We start from the raw sequence: 22,468 nt of genomic DNA, 5'->3' as shown, positions 1-22,468 counted from the left end.
AAATTTGAGAGGCCTATAAAAGTCTGGAAGTCAGTAAAGAAATCAAAATAGAAATATAACTCAGGGAGTTCTTAGTATATAGAGACCATATAATGCCATAAAACTGGATAAGATCACCAGTAGATTAAGTGAAAATAGTGAAGAATGTTGCCCAAGAGCTCAACCCTTGAATATTCCAATACTTAGAAAACAAGAGGAGAAAGAGAATTGGCAGAAGATGCTGAGATGAAGCAACCAATTGAAATAGGAGGAGACCCTGAAGAGGGAGGGGTCTGGGTGGATGACTAGGTGAGTGAGTGAGCAAAAAAACAGACAAACCAAGAAGTGTCCTAAGCCCTCTGTGGATCAGTCGATAAAATAGGGATGATAGTGATGTTACTACCTCCTTTGCAAGGTTACTGTGGAGATTGATTATAGAGAATGTATGTATATCCTCTATTATAGCAACTAGCACCTAGAAAGTATTCAATAATTAATAGCCATTTTTTATTATAAAATAAAACAAGAAAACCTAAGTACAGATTTTTTTAGTAAATACTGAAAATGCTGCAGGAATTACAAGAAGGGGAAAATCAATAGGAGTATAAGTATTAAGGAGGGCCCTGTGGAAGGAGAAACTTGACCCTGACTTTAAAATGGATTTTGATAGAGGCAGGCAAAGGCATTCCAGATGCTTTGGTGATTAAAAACTCAAATTAGAGTATTTCATGGTGGTACAGTGAAGAGATGTTTCTCTTCAAATGAAATTTCATTACAAGCATGAAATCATTTGAGGGTTTTGTTTTGTTTTGTTTTATTTGGAAGCAAACCTATTTAGTTTTTAAAAGCTTTTTCCACTCTTACAAAACTGAGCTCATAGACATTATAAGACTGACCAGTTGCATGATACCATCCTCACTTACTCTAGTACCCCACGACTGATGATGGTTTTTGCATTTCTGCCATTAGGTTTTACCACCATTGAGGGATGTGACAAATCGACCTGAAGTTGGCTCAACTGTGAGAAATAAGCTGGTGCGCCTCATGACACATGTTGACCTTGGAGTCAAGCAAATTGCTGCTGAATTCCTTTTTGTCCTTTGCAAAGAGAGAGGTAGGTTAAACTCTCTTTGCTCTCTTTTTTATTTTTCAGAGGGAATTTGAAAGATCTTTCGGTTAATAGTGGCCATATCATTCCACTCTTTTCAGAGCTTGCTCCTGTCTTCTATTAGAGGGCCTGAGGAGATATTAAAAATTAATAATTTAAAAACATTTTCTATATGCTTCTGAATTCATTGAGATGTGCAAACACACTCATATTAAACTTTGCCTTCTGTATCCTTAGCCCACACTTCTTAATCTTGATGAGTTAGGACCTGGAGTCACTATGAAAAATCCACTTAAGTAATTCAGGTGCTACTTTTTTTTTTTTTAAGATTTTATTTTTTATAAGTAATTTCACTCAGTGTGGGGCTCGAACTCATAACCCTGAGATGAAGAGTCACACGCTGTACCAACTGAGCCAGCCGGGTCCCCCAAGGTGCTACTATTTTGATAACCAGACACAGGCCTGGGTTAGTTCCCCTTTTTAATTCCTCTTGGAATTAAAGCTATAGGAGTCTTGGTTTCTTCACAAAGTTATTTTATCAATAAATAATTATTCAGTGTGAGCTACGTAACATACTATGGAAGTGAGAAAAGGAGGATGGAAAGTGCAAAAAATGCCTAAGATAAACAACCCCTTACCCTTGAGATAAGGATAAGATAGAGGTAGAGAGAAATTTTAAAATAATTATACTACAATGTAATAAACACCATTCTGTAAGTATATATAAAGTGATTGTCTTCCAAGATAACATCTAACCATTTCAAATATTTCTTAAAATTATATGGGCAAAGCTCTTGCAAAAGCAAGTTCTTCAAACAAGGAACTTCAAGATATCTGGATATTTTTACTATTTCTTTCTTTAGTTCCTAGTTTTGTAAATGTATTGGTATAAAAATCCCATCTAAGCAGATTTTGTATTCCACTTTTTTAAAGTACCTCAGTTTTGTGAGACATAATTTGGAGGTAGAAAACTCACTTCCCTCAAAATCTTAAGTTAGTTTAATTCTTTTTTTTACCCAGCTTTATTGAGACCTAATTGACAAGTGAAGTTGTATATATTTGAAGAAGTGATTAACACAGGTTAATTAAGACATCTACCACCTCACATAGTTACTTTTTGTTTTTGTGTGTGTGTGGTGAGAATGCTTAAGACGTACTCTTAGAAATTTCAGGTGTACAATACTATCAACTGTAGTCACCATGATGTACATTTGATCTTCAGAACTTATTATAACTGAAGGCTTATAGCATTTGATCAGCATCTCCTCATTTCCCCTATCCCCAACCACCATTCTACTCTCTGCTTGTAGGAGCTTAATTTTTTTTTTTATTTAAGATTCCACATATAAGTGAGATCATACAGTATTTGTCTTTCTCTGGCTTATTCACTTAGCATAATGTTCTCTAGGTTCATCCTTGTTGTCACAAATAGCAGGATTTCATTCTGTCATGGCTGAAATAAATAAATACACACACACACACACATACATACATACATACATACATACATACATACATACATATATACATCTCCTTTATCCATTCATTTGTCAGTGGACACTTTGCTTTTTTCCGTATCTGGCTATTGTGAATAATGCTGCAGTGAGCATGGGAGTGTAGATATCTCTTGGGGATAATGATTTCGTTTGCTTCAGATATATACCCAGAAGTGTGATTGCTGGATCATATGGTAGTTTTTTCTAATTTTTTGAGTAGCTACCATACTGTTTTCCATAGTAGCTGCACCAATTTGCATTCCCACCAGTGGTATGTAAGGGTTCCCTTTTTGCCACTTCCTTGCCAACACTTACCATCTCTTATCTTTTTGGTAAAAGCCATCCTAACAGGTGTGAGGTGATCTCTCATTGTAGTTTTGTTTTTTTTTTAAGATTTTATTTATTTATTTGACAGAGAGAGACACAGCGAGAAAGGGAACACAAGCAGGGGGAGTGGGAGAGGGAGAAACAGGCTTCCCACGGAGCAGGGAGCCTGATGTGGGGCTCGATCCCAGGACCCTGGGATCATGACCCGAGCCGAAGGCAGATGCTTAACGACTGAGCCACCCAGGCGCCCCTCTCATTGTAGTTTTGATTTGCATTTTCCTAATGATTAGTGATGTTGAGCACCTTTTCACAAAAATACCTTTTGGCCATTTGTATGTTTTTTTGGAGAAATGTCTTTCAGGCTTTTTGTCCATTTTTTAATAGAATTATTTGGGGTCTTTGCTATTGAGTTGTATCCATTGAATTCTTAAACTTTATTTCTGCTTTAGTTCCTCTTATTAAGATGGTATATTAACAACATAATTTGATCAATATAATGATGATAATAAACACAACTATTATGTATGTGGGTATCATGTTCCAAACATTCTATGCCATAATCTCATTTAATTCTTGTAAGGACCTTCCAAGGTCATAAATGAGTTAACCTGGCACTTTCAGTAATTTATTCAAGGTCATACAGTTGCTTGAGGACTAAAGCCCAAATTTGAGTCCTCTTTCCATTCTGCCACATTTCCTCTTACAGTAATTTTCTTCAACTGTTCTCACATCTGCTCTTTTAAACAATTCAATTCTTTCATGATTTTGAAAAAAGATTGATGTAGTATTTTGGAATTAAGTGACTGGTATAGTACTTTGCACATGGCAATCTGTAAATACTGGCTGAATTGAATCAGTTTCTCCAAGATCAGAAATGAGCTGGGGTTTTTTTTAATTTGATTTTATTATGTTATGTTAGTCACCATACATTACATCATTAGTTTTTTATATAGTGTTCCATGATTCATTGTTTGCATATAACACCCAGTACTCCGTTCAGTACATGCCCTCCTTAATACCCATCACCCGGCTAACCCATCCCCCTACCCTCCTCCCCTGTAAATCCCTCAGTTTGTTTCTCAGAGTCCATAGTCTCTCATGGTTCATCTCCCCCTCCGATTCCCCCCCTTCATTTTTCCCTTCCTGCTATCTTCTTTTTTTAAAAAAAAACATATAATGTATTATTTGTTTCAGAGGTACAGGTCTGTGATTCATCAGTCTTACACAATTCACAGCGCTCACCATAGCACATACCCTCCCCAATGTCTATCACCCAGCCACCCCATCCCTCCCACCCCCCCAACACTCCAGCAACCCTCAGTTTGTTTCCCGAGATTAAGAATTCCTCATATCAGTGAGATATGATATTTGTCTTTCTCTGATTGACTTATTTTGCTTAGCAAATACCCTCTAGTTCCATCCACATCGTTGCAAATGGCAAGATTTTGTGGCTTTTTTGGTGGCTGCATAATATTCCAGTGTGTGTGTGTGTGTGTGTGTGTGTGTGTGTGTGTGTGTGTGTACACACATACACACCACATCTTCTTTATCCATTCCTCTGTTGATGGACATCTAGGCTCTTTCCATAGTTTGGCTATTGTGGACATTGCTGCTATAAACATTGGGGTGCATGTACCCCTTCAGATCCCTACATTTGTATCTTTGGGATAAATACCCAGTAGTGCAATTGCTGGGTCATATGGTAGCTCTGTTTTCAACTGTTTGAGGAACCTCCATACTGTTTTCCAGAGTGGCTGCACCAGCTTGCATTCCCACCAACAGTGTAGGAGGGTTCCCCTTTCTCCGCATCCCCGCCAACATCTGTCGTTTCCTGACTTGTTAATTTTAGCCATTCTGACGGGTGTGAGGTGGTATCTCATTGAGGTTTTGATTTGGATTTCCCTGATGCCGAGCGATGTTGAACACTTTTTCATGTGTCTGTTGGCCATTTGGATGTCTTTGGAAAAATGTCTGTTCATGTCTTCTGCCCAAAATAAGCTGTTTTTTAAAGTAAAGTATAATTATGTATGTATACATAAATCTGAATCACACATCTGTATCTATCAGTCAAAAGGGGTTTATCAAAATATACACTAACATCTTATCCATTGTTACCTCTGAGTAGTAGAATGACTGGTAACTTTTTTTTAGTTCTGTGTATTTTATAATTTTTCTACAATGAGCATGCATTTCTTGTTTACTTTTAAATTTTTTTTAAAGAGGAAAACTAAAGTATTTCTTCTATAATTACATATCTAAATACATAAATTACATGTCTAAATATAATCACCTTACATTTAATGTGTTAGTGATAGCAAATATGGTATATGCATTTATAAATGAATTTGCTCATTGTTTTCCATTTGAAAGGATTAGCTTTGTTCTCTCTTAGTCTATTTGAAGTTTTATAGTCCTTTGAGCCCAAAGCCTACCCATATTAGCAAAAGTGTATCATTTTCATTTTATCTTTAACAATTCTATATATACTCATCCACTTTTCCTTCCAATTTGATTTTAAGTTTAGTAGATATATTCTTCTGAAATAAAAATTTACCCATTCAATAAAAAACTTTTGAGCTAGAGCCAGAGAATACAGAGGTATAAAGATAAACAAGGTCTCTGCTCTCCTCTTACTTACTTTCTTATCAAGGGTTACAAACTTACATGCCTACAGGTGCCAGGCTGGTAATAAAAATGGACTGGACATAAGATGATAAATGAAAACTGACACTTAACTCATTGCTGGGAAGGCGGTGGGTTGGGATTAGGGGAACAGGGGGGATGATGCAGGATTAGAGAGAGGACATTGCTGCTACTTAGCTCCAACTGATGGTTGCCATGAAGGAACATATGGCCAATGTTACCAAATCTTGCAGATTTTTCAAGAGAAACCAGGACTCTGAATTTTTACATAAAATCTCCCAGTTTTTAAATGCTGTCAACTAATTCTAATTTAAAACCATCTGGCCAAAAAAAAAGTTTGTAGTCTACATTCAACTTGTAAATCATCAGATTTTGGAGTTAGGGTTAGGTTTGGAGGGAAACTATATTAAAATGAGATAAATTTCCAATAATTCATCAGTGTTGAACTTTCTTCTTAAGGACATTCAAAGCTAAGCTTGAAGGTGGAGGTACCATGATCAAGGCTCAAAAGTCACACCACTAAGTGGACACAGCAAGCAGCAATCAAATTGGGTTAGGAACACAGAGACCAAATTAAGAATGAATATGGAGATGGTACGAGATACAAAGGGCAAAATTTCATGGCAGATTTGGCACAGAAAAAGTCATCTAAGTGCCTTAAATACCCGTCTGTGCCAGGCTAAAACTGTATCCCCAATGGACAGTGGCCCACAGGTTACCTTGTGCTGGTGCCTACCAACTTCTGTTGAGCCAAATCTAAACTTGTATTACCTGTTCTGAAAATTGTATACTTTCTCCAGGGGCCTAAAACAGAGGCCTTACATCGTCTAATAAAAGAAAATAACTTATAATACAACTCTCCCCCTGTTAACACATTCATTCATTCCTAGCATATGCTAGGCACTGTGGTTGAGGCTGAATCACACAGAAATAAGGCTGGAACACACTCAGCACGCAGCCCCACAACTGCGAGCTTGCTTTCATCTCCTTTATTTCAGTCTCCGAGGAAGAAGTGTCTGTTTAGCTTGAAGCTAAAGTCTCCTTCCCTGCTGCTCTTTTCTCTTCATCTTCTCAGAAAGTAGTTACCCTCTATTCTTTTGGTTTTTAACTGTCCCTTTGTGTTTTCCGCAACCTATATACATCTCCATGTCACTGTCCTTCATATCTTAGCATCTTGAAAGATTCATCTGGTTTTCCTCTTAGTATCCTTACTACCCACTCAGGCTTCAACTTGCTCCAAGTTAGGCTTTCCACTGCCATTCCCTACCTCCCAGATCCCACTGGAAGTGCTCTCCATAAGCTCACAAGGTAACTGATGTTCAAAAGCAATGGATATTTTTTGGCCTTTATCTTACTATTGACCACTCTCTGTCTCTGTGCTACCGTACACTGCTGGATTTCCTCGGACCTTTCTTTTCAGTCTTACTTGACAACTGTCCTTGCCCACACTTAACTGCCAATGTTCCCTAGAGTTCTCATCTGACCCTTGTTCTCACTTTACATTGCTTCCTGAGTGATCTCATCCTCTCCCTTGGCTTCTGCTTCAGCCTATTTGCTGGAGATTCCAAAATCTGTGTTTCTCTTAATAAAATCTTAAAATAATCATAGCCCTCTGTTTCTGGTCAGGTTTTCTTCAGTCTGTCTTTCACATGGCTAACAGAGGGAGTCTTCTAAAATACAGTCTTGTCATTACCATCTTGTAAGGCTTTCAGTGACTCCCTGACACCTGGTAAAATCCAAATTTTATTAGATACCTTCATGGCCTGCCTCTATATTCTAAATTCAATTTACTATTATATACTTTCTGCTTAGTCATGCTAATTTTTTTTATTCTTGCCGGATTATACTGTACCATTTCTTGGCATTATCTCCACAACTTGACAGATGCTGTTCCCTTTGCATGGAATATCTTTGTTAGCGTGGTGAGCTTTATTTATCCTTGAAGATCAGCTTAAGTATCTTCTCTGTGAAGACTTGTCTGATCATGGAGGCAGAGTTAATCATTCTCTCTTCCTTGTACCATTTTTACTTAACATCTGTTTTTAGTGCTTTTGCCATTTGCTATGTTCTCACCCTCAGTTAATGTCTAGAATGCAAGTTCAACAAATTGAGTTTCATTACGTCAGATCATGTCTTCTTCATCTTTGGATACCTAGTTTTAACAAAGTACCTTACAAATGGTTATAAAAAATTTCTGCTGTCTGAATGCAGTGTAGTCAATATATGGTCTTGTGGATCTCTCCATATAAAGGAATGATCAGTACACTGTAAGAGAGGAATGTGCCGGGTGTTGTGGTAGCCTGAAGGAGGGAATGATTGGGTAGTGTGGACACAGTCAGAGAAAGTCTTCGCAGAAAAATGGGAAACAGCCCTGGTATTTATAAGAAAGAGACTAGTTCAAGATGTGAAGAATCTATGATGTGCAGGAATAATAGGAGGTGAGCTTGGAAAAGGCAGCAGAGACCAGAAAATGAAGCATCCTTAGCCTTCATGGCAGATCTTAAAGGTTTTATCCGGGAATGTGATAACACCATATTTTTGCTTTACAAAGATCTATGAGGCAGTTGTATGAAACAAGGAATAGAAGGATGTGAGGCGGGAAATAGGGAGAGTACTAGTTAGAGGAAGCTGCTAGTGTAAAGTTTCTAAAAGTTGCACTATTTGGAAGGAAAAGGATTAAAGCCTTCTCTACATAACAGAGAAAGGGGAATGGTCTCTGGGTAGAATCTGGCTCTGCCATTCTTCCTCCTTGGTAAAGAGCAGAACCCCTTTTTGTTTTCATGATAGAGTAGGATAAAACCCACGTTTGTGTAAGCAGTGGTATTTTTACCAGCAGTGCACATCTAACTGCAGTGTGCTTCTGTGGTTGTTTCCCTCTGTTCATGGTGCCCTCCAGCATCTTGATAAAATAATGGTGAAAGATTTTTTGCAACTTTCTGACTGCTGATTTGTCTCATTTCTGTAGCAGTTTTACGTAACTGCATGGTTGATTACTGGGACAGAAAAATAAATATTTTTATATTGTTTCTTTTTGTTTTTAAGGGCCACCCGGGAAACCTTTCCTTGCCTTAGCAACTCACTTTAACATCCAAATTCAGTCCATTTTCCTTTTATTACCTTCCCAGTACTGACAGAATATTGTACAGTGTATTTGAAAATAGATTAAAAAGTAGCTCAAAACACTCTGCCAAATAATCTCAATCAGAACTTCACAAAGAAAATGTTTCTCACTGTGAAGATTTCGTAGTCCATTTGTCTCCCTACCCCCACCCCCATTTTTTAAGTATTTTATCCCATTAACAGAAGTTCATTTGATTTTAAAACTTTTGGCTATAGCCTTATCTGTTCTGAAGGCAAGATGTGTCTTAAATAGCCTTTGTAACCCAAACTGTCAGAGTTGACACATTTGTTCCCATGAATGGACTTAACTGCATTATTTTCATAAAAGTGCCACGTGTTTTTTACTATTAACTAGCTTCCAGGAGGATTGTCTCCTTAAGAAAGCCCATTATTTTATGTTCTGCTTACTTCTTTTTAACCTATTTTGGCCTTTCATAAACTCTGCATTCTTAAACTATTTTAATGTTAAGCCATTGTACGTGGTTCTTTGTATTTTGTCTTTTTTATTGTTATTTTTTAAGTATATTCATATCTCAACTTACACTTTTACAATTTTAGTGAATTTTTTTTACTGGAACTACTAAACCTCTTTGTTAAAAAAAAATAAGCCTTATCAGAAATGCTTACAATGAGAGTATCAGTGCCATGTGGGTTCAGATTTATGATCCTTTGCCTCACTGACTTTGTGTCTGACCATGTCATTAAAGTCATGTCTGACCTCCATGAATATTAAGAATATCTGTATGGACTGGATATTCACTTCCCTAATTATCCTTTAAGAATTCATTAATTTATCTAAACCATTCCAGTCTTGCAGAGGCACTGAGAGCAAGAGGGTGCATATTCACATTTATTCCAAGGGCTTTCAAATTATACCACCATGATCCCTCATTAAATTCTAATATGATTCTATCTAGCATCTACTGAGAATTATTACCAAAGAGACAACAATTACCAATAGGTTTTAAGGTAGAAAATAGTTGAAAGAGAATAAACTTTAACCTACTTATATTATTAATCCATGTTTCCTTTTGCACAGATGTCACCAGTCTGCTATATCCTTTGAAAGTAGGACTTCCTTTTATTTGTCCCTAAAGTACCTATTTTCAATGTCAAGGAAGGTACCCTCTAGTTCAAGTACTTGAAAATTTAATGAACAGTTCTCTCCTGGACTATTCATCCTATCCATGCCTTTGATGATTTCATACTCTGATCATATATATCCCCTTTCCTTACCCTCCTATTTCCCTATCTGCTGCCCCTTTCAGACCCCAAAGTCATTTTAATTGCCCTTCTCTGAATCTTCTCCAGCTTTATTTTGTCTTTTTTGAGGTAAGTGGTCTGAATTACAGTAGTATTTCAGATGTAGGTTTTACTAAAGTGAATAGGTGTAGGTGAATAAAACAGTGTTAGGTTTCTTTCCTATAGTTGTCTTTAGGATTACGTTTTATTGAAAGCCTTAAAATTTTTATCTTTAGATTGAATATTTTAGTGTTTACCTTGAAACTGTACCTGAGGAAAAGAAAGTGCTCTTAAATAAAGCTAACGATTGTTTAGTACCTTCCTTAAAGGTTCTTATAAATCACACACACAAAGAATTCCTACAGTTCAGGGTTCCCTGCAAAAGTTTTATGTGTCCACTTATCTTAGAGTTATCACCTTGCACTGATGACAAGGTAATACTGACCCGCACCAAATGGTTCATTGGGCTGTTGCTGTTGTTGTTGACTAAGAGAAGCCTAACACACTCAATTTACCTAATTATCACCAGGGGAAAAAGAAAGAGTATTTATTCTGTGCCAGATAGTTTTCTAAGTGCTTTGGATGTATAAACCTGTGAAGTAGATTATTATTTCAATTCTCCAGACTAGAAAAAGTGGGGTACAGCGCTATAAGATAACTTCCCCAAGTCAACCAGCTAGTAAGTGGTAGAGCCATTAATCAAATCTAGCCAGTCTAACTCCTGGACCTACCTTCTCAGTGGGTATCATGCACTTATGTACTGTTGCTTACTTTTTTAGAAAAGTAACTTAGCTATCCTTTTTGCAAACATCCTTAAGTTTTGTGATTTCTGGTACTCTTTCCCTGTCATTCCTATAAAGGGTACAAGAAAGATTTTAGATAATGACTGTGTTGGTAAAATTCCAGTCTGGGTTTCATTAATTCTAGTCTAGTCATCCTTTCTCTAAAACTGAATGAAAAGCTTTGTGACCAGAAACCTAAAACACCACCCTTAGCGATGACCCTGTGGTCACAGAGGCTCCATTCCTGCCACAAAGTATATTCCACACAGCTCTGCTTGAATTTCTGACACCTGAAAAAAGGCTTCTGGTCCTCAGAGCATGTAGGAGAATTGGTAGGTAGTTCAGTATAACCTCTACCACACTTTGAAAACCTCTCAATTTTAAGGTTTATTGCTGTGGTATATATCCCCACACTTCCCTGTACTGGTGAATAGTTGGTAATGACAGTGAGCACCCAAGGATTCCTGTCTAAAAACCTCTTCTGTTTTTGCAGTGGATAGCCTGCTGAAATACACTGGCTATGGGAATGCTGCAGGACTGTTGGCGGCCAGGGGCCTCTTGGCCGGAGGAAGAGGAGATAATTGGTACTCAGAGGACGAGGACACAGACACTGAGGAGTACAAAAATGCAAAACCAAAGTATAGTATCAAGTTTCTTTTCACCTAACTATGTCTGTGCCTTTGATTTGGTTATTTGACTTTCACTTCTTTCGTCTCTCATTTTTCAAGTGTTTCTTTTCTTTTGTGGATTTGGAAGCTTTCCATTTAATAGTGTTTTTAGAGGCAGTTTCATAGCTGGTGGCTTAAAAAGTGACCTCAAGTGATTGAGGAAAGATAATATTGTGAGAAATATTCTGCTGCATGCTCATTATCCTAAGTATTTGGAGAGATGGTATTTTTAGATGTATACCATCATATACTTAAAAAGGATTATTGCCCACTTTTTGCTTTCTTTTCCATAAGGTTGAGATTTTATAAGGTATAACCGAGATCAAGTATTTAAGTTGGTTATTTGATGCTTCAGTCTTTCTCAGAAATCTAAACATAGGTTCCATGAATTCTGATCTTCCCTCTTCCATAAAAGCCATATGAGTCAGTAAAATGGTACATTACTAGCAAAAGGAAAGAAGTGTAGCTCCATAGTAAATTCTAATCAAACGCTTGGGTAATAATCTTTTAACAGATACATTATTGCACTGAGTAGGCTAACCAGAGACTCTATCGAGTCTTCCCTGAATCAGTGCTTAGAAATCAAAGACACTAAGTCTTCTCTTATCCCAAAACAGACCACCTCTACTTTCTTCTGTTTCCTCCCCATCCTTTTTTTCCCCTTCTTAAACCCCCATCCCGGGTCAATTTCCTAGTTCCACTTCATAGAAGTTATTTGAGCTCAATTTTCTGGTTTCCGTTACTGAATGTTAAAAGGGTATGCCCTTTCCTTTTGGCATTATCAATGATGTTGACATGCTAGGTTTTCTACTGACAGTTTCTAGAATGTAATGAGGAACATGTGGTAGTTGATAAAGGATAGAAAATCATCTGCAAAATTAGGCTTTTTTTTTTAAAAGGGTAGATTGTGCCCTGTTAACATGAAAGTACTAGGTTATCAGAAGGTAAAAGCAAAGATCATTCCCTAATTAGACAAGACTTATATGGCCTGTATTCCTTGGCAAATCAGGCCTGGGTAGGTAGCATTACTTTTAGTATCTCCAGTTCAGCCTCAGCAGGATCTTGGAGAGTCTGTCTTAGAAAAAAAAGACTTTTGGGGAAAAAAGCTAGCAGTGACTCTAAGCAGTACATTCTTAAGACTGCCACCATTTAGATGTTATAAATTGGGCATCTCTATCATGTAATTGAAGCTTAGATAGAGGAATCATACTTTAATCTTTCCCTAATTATAGAAGTCATCATTCTAAATTAGTCTTGCTAGCTTTGATTTTTCTATTCCATAAACTATATTTTCATATCAGTTTAATATTTTATCTCTCTCCATTTGAGAAATTAAAGTATACCACTTGAGGTATACTTTCATATTTTTAAATGAAAGTAGAAATTATATTAGGCATATATTGTGTCCCAAGTTACGTGGACAAGTCAACTAAGATTTAAAAAAAACTCTTAAATACTTATTGGATACTTGATGTCGTTATATCTCAGTGTGTATTGTTGATTTCGTTTGGTAGATGACTTCTACCAGTGGTAATGATCACATATCTTAGGCACCAGAATGCTACTATAACAAGAAATTGCTCAGAGAAAATATAAGAATGCTGGGTCTCTCCTAGTAGAATGGAAAACAGAAATGTGTTAGATTATGAAAGTGAGGTTAGATTTCAGGAGAGCACCTTTTGTTTAAATCAAGGACCATGATGTTTGGTATTGTTATTGTCTTGGCTAGGAAGATTCTGTACTTAGACCTTATTACATCCCTAGTTGGAATCTTCTTCAGCCTTTGGACCTGGCCTATACTGTTCATAGGAATGGAGTGTTAGTGTGGTCAGAATAGTCACCATTGTGAAACCTTGTTGTGTTTCTTAAACGTTGCTCATGATAAGTATAAATTTGTGTTTCTCACATAGCATTACATCTTTCCCCTTCAGATAGATTTGCGTCTGTTTTTTTCTTACATCTTCCCTCTTTCAGGTGAAACACTGTAGTGGGATGTTTGTTAATTTAAAATACTTATTCATGGAATGCCTGGCTGGCTCAGTTGGTGGAGCATTCGACTCTTGATCTCAGGGTTGTGAGTTGAAGCCCCACGTTAGGTGTGGAGCCTACTTAAAAAAAAAAAAAAAAAATGAAATGCTTATTCAAATGGTCCTTGTGGAAGTGGTGGTAAACAAAGTACTTTGCAAGCAAGAGAACCCTTTGTGCTTTGGGGAGTGATCTGTAGCTCTCAAAGAACTTTTTCCCTAAAAATTATGAAAACTTTTTACCAATCTAGTCCAGCTTATAAACTCAGCCTCTGAAAGGATTGCTTTCTTCCCTACCCTCTGATTACTCTTCACCAATCAGTGTTCTCAAGATCACAGTATGCTTTTCTTATGATGCATTTATTCACAACAGTTGCTAGTATTGGCAGAAGCAGAGAAATTACCCTTTATCCAGTTGGCCCTAGTCCCGTTGTCAAAAATGTAAGTGGATTGTGATTGATGCACCAAGGTAACCTATAATCCTTTAGTGGAATCTGAAACCAACAATTGTGTGGAGCTTACATTCAGGCTATGGGAGACTGTTAATTTCACAACAATCTTTTTTGTGTCAAAGTAAGTGTATTTAATGGACTGGAAATGGCTTTCTGCAATTAGCAGAAATATACTCATAGAATCAAGTTACATGCCACACAGGTTTTTGGTGTAAGTCTAGCCATGTTTGTTAAGTTTTCAGATAAACTTTGGTCCTGTATCAGAAAGAAAAATGTCTAAATTCTAACTTTTATACCAGTTTTTTTTGTGCCTCTGAGCATGGAGGCCCCTTGCCTATACAGGTGGTATAGTATAACTAATATGGTTTTGTACATCGTTCCAAACATCAATTGAAAGATGTGTACCTAATGACATTTGGCTCGTTTTAGACCAGTGGCTTTCAGGCTGGGTATATAGGAGCCTAGGGGTCCAAAAGGTATCTTTAAAGGTCTGCTAAACGGAGGGCAGAAGGAGGGGATGGCCAAGGTGGGCAGAACTCTAGGATACCTCCTTATACTCTCAATACCCTACACTAGTTCATAATCACATAGAGAAGCTTAAAATCGTTGTACTAAGCCACTCAGGGGTGTTTCCTTCTTGGCTGTCGTTCTCTCAGGAGTAGCTGTGGCAGCAGCTGTATAATTTCTCCAGCATGAGACAAAGAGACTTTCTTTGTCAAGATTTTGTTCTGTTGCTTTAAGTCCCATTGTAATCGTCACCCTTATTGAAGCTATGCCAAAAAATCTGTATTTTTAATATTTCTTGAAGTAAATGAACAAGGATATAGTAAATTTCCACTCTGTTCTTTTTATTGTTTTGTTAGGGGGCAAGTATTCTGGGGAGTTTTTCCTGGAAAGACATTTCTAGCCTTATTTGCATAGAACCTCTCCTTTCCCACCCCACCTCCCCCTGTCCTGGCTCTGGGTTCACAAATAGCTTTTCCTGAAAACACTGATCCTTTCCTAGAGGTTGCAAATTGTCCACCCATAGGCTTGGCGTAGCTCACAGTTAGGTTCTGTTTGACTTACTTGATGTTGCATTCATTGGTTATTTAGTTTTGTGTTTTTATTTTCTGTTTTACATAGTACTTCTGAATTACTTGCCAACATTTAGAATTCAGATATTTCAGATGGAAATTTGGATGTCTAACTTCTTTTGAAGAAGTTCTAATAACACTAAGCCTGCATTTTCACATGGCAGGCAGCTGGCTGATGGAGTTGAGTGGCGGCGGTCCCCGTCATACCAGGCATAAGCTCTTCTGGTTTAACAGCGGATCCTTTTCATTCATCCTACCTGCTTAGCCTCTGTAGAGATTTGCCCTTATTGCTAACCCTTCTTTAACCAGAATGCTTTGAGTAAAATTTAATCCCCACTTTTTAGAGATTGAAGTTAACTTTAATATAGCTCAGGGAAATTTTAATAGCTTTCTTGTTAAGTGACCTGGTACTGTTGATGTTGGCCAAATATAGCAACAGTTTGAAAAGCAGAAGTCTTGAAATATATTTCAGCTTTTACATATATATTCATATGCCCATACCTTTTTATGTCTTGATCCCTTCATCACCAGGCCCATAACTGTGGTCAGTTCATATAATGACCTTATATAATACAAAATGCTCAATGATACACTAACAAATGAGTTTAAATAATTCTTGTCACCTAACTGAAAGACATATATAATCATAGAATTGGAGTGCTGGAAAGATGGGGTAGGGGAACAGACAGGGTGAGACAAAATCATACCATAAAATTACCCAGTATAGTATCCGCCACAGTTAGTGTACCTAAAGCATCTTAAGACTCAGAGTCTTAAAAACTTACCCCAGGGTAAGTTTTGACTTACTTAAACTTAACCCCAGAATTTGTCTTAAACTAACCCCAGAATTTCAGTGTTAAGATCCTGAAACCCAGAAAGTTAAATCTTAGACTGTACTATTTGAGGTTCTATAAAGGTGGCAAGTGATTGTTCAACTGAAAATAATCTACTTTATGAAACCTCACATCATTGTTACAGTGACTTATTTGTTTTCCTCTCTGGGTAGGGAAACCACAGGAGTCTGGTTTGAAGTGGGGAGCAGGAGGGGAGACAATTTCCAAGTCTGCCTCCTGACCCCAAGCACATTGGCATTTTTCTTATGAGTGGCACAGTTCAGAGCCCCAACTTGTGTTTTCTGTGATACTGTGTACATTCTTCTGCATACTGGGGGTGGGGGGTATTGGATGAGTAAAGGATGGTAAATTCTTACTCTGTAAGAATGAATTTCTGCCTACTGCTTTTATGCTCAGTGAGCAAAGGATTTTGTGACTTTTAGTAGCTAATTTCGGAGCAAGTCATTAAATCATTTTGGCAGCAGAGGACTTGAGGTCAGCTTGTGGAAAATGGACATCATTTCTATTAAGCCCTTTAAAGAACCAAAAAAAGAATCAAATGTGCCCTGATTCAGAAATTCATGTCCTGACTTTACCTTGGGGATACCACAGAGCTTACCAGTGTATCCTCCTGACACATTTTCCCCCACAAGGCAAATGATGGCTTGTGCTAATGTCATTATATTCTAAAACAGTCTGTGGATCTGATTTCTTAAATCACCCCTCCACTGAACTTGAGAAGAGGCGCCTTCTCTCAAGAGACAAATCGAACATGTTTTACATAGTTAATACATCTACCTTCCCTTGTCCTTTATTCTAAGGCCTGATTTCCTTTGTCTGCTTGGGAAGTAGTATGTGCCTATAATAAATACCTTTACTAATTTATTTATAAGACTCGTTTTTCTAATTTAGCAGGTGGCAGAAAATAAACCAATGAAAATGTTCTGTTGTTATAAGCCTAAGCAAATAATAGATAGGTGGTGGAATTACATTTTCAGTGTGGCATCTGGATACATCTTAAAAACGCTGTAGTTCTCTGAAGCCTTGTCTAGGTCCCCTTTGTTCTTGACTTTGGGAACTATGATGACCCCATTTCAGTGTATTTATTAATGACCACTAACTAGAGGCCTTTTTCTCTTCTTTTATGAGCACCTAAAAAACAAAACAACAAAAAGAGGGAATACTAGCACACAATGAGGGTCTGAAGTTGGCACTCTAGCCCTGTGTGGTTCTTAACCTCATTGTGTATCAGAATCACCAGGAAAAAAAATACATAGATTTAGGTGGTCTCAGGTGAGGCCTAAGCCTTTTCTTTAAAGTTTACCAAGTGATTCTAATGTGCAGCCTAAGCTAAGAATGACTGACAAGTCTGTGAGTTTTCAGACCATTTCCCAGAGTTCCTAAAAGTACCTCAGGGGCAAACTTAAGAGGAAGCGAGTAAGTACAGACAAACATAAGGGGCTTTAGGCCTCCACTCTGCTTGGCCACCCCATCCCCTCTTCTCCTTGAGCCGTTCCACTTTGTCTATTTTATATATGGGCTTTCTGTGTAGATTTCATTTGTTTAAAAAAAGGCAGGGGGAGGTGGGTGGGTCAATCCACTGCTTTGAAGGAAAAAAAAGTTTTTTAATCATGGCTGTAGATGTAGGTCTTAAGACTGTTAAAACGGATGTTTTAGATCTGGCTTTTGAGGATGCTGAGCACTGAGTCCTACCACAAAAATCTGAATATCATGTACCCCCTGAGGAATGTAGAAAAAGAAAAGGAAATCTTTTAGTAATAGGTAATAGTACCTAGTGACCTAGCCCTTTTACTACTCAAATGAAAAATCCCTGGTCAGTAAAGAAAGTTAACCTGCCCAAGTCAAAGTCTAAAGCAGGGCTTGCACGCTAGCCTCCAGAGGACCTAATTGATCACAAGGTCTTTGTTTTGGCCCACAGGATTCTACCTCCTGCCACTTTAGACTGGCACTGTCCTCAAGTTTACTCCAGTCCCCAAAACTCCACACTGTTTATAGTTGACCAGTTCACTCATTCGCTTATCCTGCAGGCCTGGCCGCTGAAAGCATTTGTGTTTGTAGACCCTAGAAAGCAATTTATTAGCAGTTTGCTGTTTGTTTTTAATGATCAAATGAAATATCCCTGCAAACTGTCCATACTTGGCTGAAACAAAATGCCGTAACCTCTTGTCTACTTTTCCAGAAAGATGTTTAAGTTATAGATATTTAGCAGCCATTGAAGAATTTTCTTTCATCTCCTTAAAAAAAAAAAAAAAGTATGGCTTTCATCTAAGAGGATAGCTTGTTTGGTATTAGAACTTCATACAAGTTTATGGGACATACACATTTTAAGTACTTTATTATTTCCAGAAAGTCAGATGGTATACCTGTCTCTTCGTAGGCTAGATTTCATTCTTTTTTTTAATCTAGGTCAGATCAAATCTGATTAAAATTGTTCTTCTGCTTTATCTTTTATTATTTGAACACTCACTGCCTTCTGTGGTCTCACTAATGGACTAATTTCCTGAGATGATAAATTGGCATGCTTTCATTTTCAGATTTCAGCCTCTCTGCCATCATTTTTCCAGTTTTTTTGACACATGTGTTTTATGCTGTATCACAAAATGGATTTCTCCTATCTGAAATCATTTGTCCCCTTAAATTAATAAACTATGCATCCAAGGATATTTATCCTAACGGCACCAAATTTCATATTTTTAAAAAGCAGCCATGCCTTTAGAAAAAAGTTGGCAAGTCAGCTATTGTTTTTTTTTTTAAGTAAAACTATCACCCATTTCCCAAAGCAAATTAGTACAAGAAGCAAATTTTTTAAAATTCCTATAGTAGTTCTATACTACAAAATTGCTATTACTGCCAATTTTTGGCTATTATACTCTTTCTTATTACAACTTATAACTTGGACCAGAAAGTATAGAAAGAGCATAATTTTAAAACATACAGCATAACTTTTTTTTCTTTTTGTAGCATTAATCTTATCACTGGTCATTTAGAGGAACCAATGCCAAATCCCATAGATGAAATGACAGAAGAACAAAAAGAATATGAAGCCATGAAACTTGTCAACATGCTTGATAAACTTTCCAGGTATTGTATTCCCATCCATTTTCTGCTTGGTTTCTAAAAATGTTCTATTTCTCTGTCTCTCTTACTGAGAGTTATCATGGAACAGCAACTCTGGAAATCCATGTTAATTGGAACAGGGTGGCCCGGGCAGCAGTAGGTCAGATCTCTCTTGGCTACCATGGTTTTTTCTACATGTGCCGCTTCTGGATGTGCATTCTTAAACATTTAAACTCTCAAAGCTAGGACAGTAACTACTAGATCACTGTGATATTTAACCAACTAACCTCCCTGTCTTCAAAAAGATGCTATGAGTTAGGTTCAATGATTTTGCTGCTTCTTGTATTTTTTGTTTTAGTCTGTTTTGGTTTTTGTTCCAAATCATTATGCTTTTTTTTCCCCCTCGTTTTTGATGTGCAAGTTGGCAATTCTGTCTTTTTGGGTTGCTGCTGTTACCAAGAATTCTAAAATGTCATGCACCCAACAGGAAAAAGTGAAAAGGAATAGCTCAAATTAAGGGTTTTCTGAAAGCAAGTGCTTGTATTAATTAGGGGTTCTAAAGACAGTCTCCCCTTCCCTTCTTGCTTCACACCGCCTTCCCTTCCGGAAATAGCCAGTCTTGAAAATACTTAAGTCAAATATATACTAATCAGCAACTAGTCATCTTGGAGGGGTTACTAGAAAATATTAATTCCTTTCACACTTGCCTGAATTGCTCTATTTTCTAGTCATACATTGAGTCCCTGTCTCCTTTAAGCCATCTTGAGTGAGTGCTTCTGTGTGTTGGGGCAGCTGCCACTTAAAGGTGTATTTCTTCTGAGCATCTCCTTTTTCACAGCAACTATGTAAAGGCCAGTATACCTCAGTCAGGAGAATCCAGGGAAAGCCAGAAAGCCAACCATTATAGGGAAAGGTGGTACAAAGAAACAAGTAGAGGTTAGGGCACAGCAGGAGGCTGACTGACATGAGGAGTATAACAAGTACAGGGAGACACGGCAGAGTCTGAGCTTTTTTCAAATGATGCTGGTAATGTGGTAGTAGTTATATAGAAATAAACAGCTTCATCATCTAGATCACATCCACAAAGCTAGTATGACTAGAATTTAGTGACTTCCAGCTAGTCCTTTTGAATTTCCATCCTTTCACAAAGAGGTTAGAATCTACAGCTAACTATGCTCACAATCTTCAAATGACCTTTGTTTGCAAATGACATTCTCCATACCTTCATAGAGAACTGACATGTTCCTTTACCAAAGGAATTATAGTCAAAGAGAAAATACTGTAGGCAAACCTACAGGAAGCAGAATTACAAGCTCTGAATGAATATATAAACCTAAGATTTGTGCTTGGCTACTTCTGAAAGGATCTGATGTAGCTAATGAAACAGTGGTGTAAGTATAAAAGTTAGGATGAGAACCAACAGAGTCCATCTAGTAGAAGCTGGAGAGGGAAGTGTTAATAACGACCTATGTGGAGCATATCAGTGTGTTAGGACAGTAAACAAGTTTCATAAATTTCACTCCAATAATATGAGCCCTTAAAAGAGAACACAGATGCTGTTCAACTGCCTATATCCCTGAATGAGTAAACTCCAAACTAGGGAAGTGGGAGATGGGGGAAAGACTGCCTAAAATACTAACAGTATAACCCAGATACTTGACTTACTGAAAGAGATAAGATCATTTCATAAGGCATCCCTATACAAGGGACAGAAAACAGTGCTAGGTCCTTCTTTTAATCCCAGGGGAATCCACATATTCTAGAAGCTGCCAACAAATAAATACACAAATGTCAAGTTTGAAATATCCAAGCTTCCACTTGATTTAAACTATGCCTCAAAGAAAATGTGTACTCACCCAGAAACACCCAGCAGATGCCCAACTCAATCTGAAGGTGATACTGATTTTTGCATGTATAAAACAGAGCAAATACGTCTTCTGTTGGCTTTGATGGTACCGATTTTGCCATTAAAATTGAAGCTAAAGGCAACTTTAAAAATAGTCCTAAATCACAGATTTTTTGCATGACGTGTGGTGGGTTTTTTACATTGTCTGCCTTTGTGTGTGTGCTTTCTAACATTTGCTCTCACTAATAATCAATGACAAAACTGTATGGAGATCAGTAGTGGGCATTCCAAAGCAGGAATGCAAAGAATGAAGCCATTCTTTATGCGTCTTACATGTTTGTCTTAAGTTTCTTCTCTCTCTTCACTGTTGATTTTTGGTTTTTGGTTTTTTTGAGGAAGAAGAGATGGCATAGAGCCAGAGTAGACTAAGTTCAGTACAGTTCAGGGAACATTTATTAAGCAGCTACTCTGTGCAAGGCACTGTGCTAGGAAGATGAGGGAGATTCAGAGAATGTGACAGGCTCTGCCTTTGGAAAACTCACATTCTAGTGAAGGAAATGGCTATAATCTGTTCTAAAATACAAGGTAGATGGAAATAATGACAAAATAAGGTCTATGTTAAACTGTAAACACCCAGGAAAAGGAGCAGTTCATTCTGTCTGGATGAATCAGGGATGATTTCACAGGGAAGATAGCATTTGTGCTGATTTCTTGAAGTTTAAAAGGTATTTAATAGATAAGTGGAGAAATGACCATTCATTCCAAGTAGAGGGAAATCTACTGTCAATAAGATAAACCTTTGGTATTCATATACTGCATCTTTCTTCCAAAAAGCTCAGGTTGTTTTATCATTATTTGATTAATATAATCTGTTATCAGATTTCTAATTGGGGGAATCCCAAAGAATTGCCCTAAACATTTCCAAGCTAATGACGTGATACTCCATTTCAACAGTTTACAGAACACTTCCACATACATTCTCTTTCTAGCTTCATACCAAAGTGAGACTAGGAACTTCATTTTCCAGAACTCAAGACCTTTGCTCTGTCCACTGTGCTACTGTGTCTGTCTGTTAGAGTCAGTGTTTGCCAGAACACTTCCTAATCATCCTCTTCAGCATTGTGCTACTGGTTAGTTCCCTCAACTGTCACTCTGAGGATGTTCTTCATCCCACCAAGTCTTTATTGTGCTAAGAGTGTACTGTAGCTTTGTCTGATTAACTTTTCTTCTCAAAAATGAAATCATTTTCTCCTGGGCCTGAATTGAAAGGCATGTGAGTAAAGGCTAGATTGGAGGTGACGTGGCCAATGAATGGACACTAGACACTTCCTTTTTTCCATCCATAGGAGAGCAGATGTGAAGGACGTGCACCAGGATGGTGGTTAGCAACAGTGGCCCGTGCCAAAGCACTTACCAAAGTGATGACTAAGGTTGGTCATGCCAAGTACTGTTACTGAGCCTGGTGTAGGGTATAGATGTCATCCACTACCAAAACTATAAAACCACCAATACAAAAATTAAAGTTACATTTCCACTTTGCCTCCATGCTGGGCATGGCGACCGCTGCAAGGAGCTCACTACCTTGGCAGCTTTATCGTAGCTATATTTCCAAGGACACCGGAGAGATTCATGCTCAAACATTTTCTTCCCATTGAATACCAACTGACTTAGTAGTATTCCTAGTGAGTGAGTGAGTGTGTGTGTGTGTGTGTGTATGTGTGTGTGTGTGTGTGTGTATCAGGATTGTATTTGTGACAGATGTAGGTAAGGGGATTGGCAGTGGACCTGGAGGTC

At 37.7% G+C, this 22,468-nt stretch overlaps 1 protein-coding gene across 10 annotated transcripts in view; it reads left to right on the top strand.

Annotated features, from left to right (window-relative positions):
- RIC8B (RIC8 guanine nucleotide exchange factor B) overlaps positions 1 to 22,468 on the top strand; it is a 105,401-nt gene that overhangs the window by 68,875 nt on the left and 14,058 nt on the right. For 5 of the 10 annotated variants that reach the window (XR_003519680.2, XR_003519682.2, XR_003519681.2 and 2 more), the window contains exons 7-10: positions 949 to 1,093; positions 11,191 to 11,335; positions 18,733 to 18,852; positions 22,021 to 22,104. Coding sequence is in view for 5 of the 10 variants with exons in the window: in XM_027592062.2 (XP_027447863.1) it covers positions 949 to 1,093; positions 11,191 to 11,335; positions 18,733 to 18,852; positions 22,021 to 22,060 (450 nt within the window). In the remaining 5 variants the exon portion in view is untranslated. The remainder of the gene's footprint in view (positions 1 to 948; positions 1,094 to 11,190; positions 11,336 to 18,732; positions 18,853 to 22,020; positions 22,105 to 22,468) is intronic. The other 5 variants (XR_003519684.2, XR_003519683.2, XM_027592060.2 and 2 more) reach the window with 2 other exon arrangements.

This window comes from Zalophus californianus, chromosome 9 (assembly GCF_009762305.2).
Source record: "Zalophus californianus isolate mZalCal1 chromosome 9, mZalCal1.pri.v2, whole genome shotgun sequence".
NCBI lineage: Eukaryota > Metazoa > Chordata > Mammalia > Carnivora > Otariidae > Zalophus > Zalophus californianus.
This window is presented reverse-complemented; position numbering and strand designations above follow the sequence as displayed.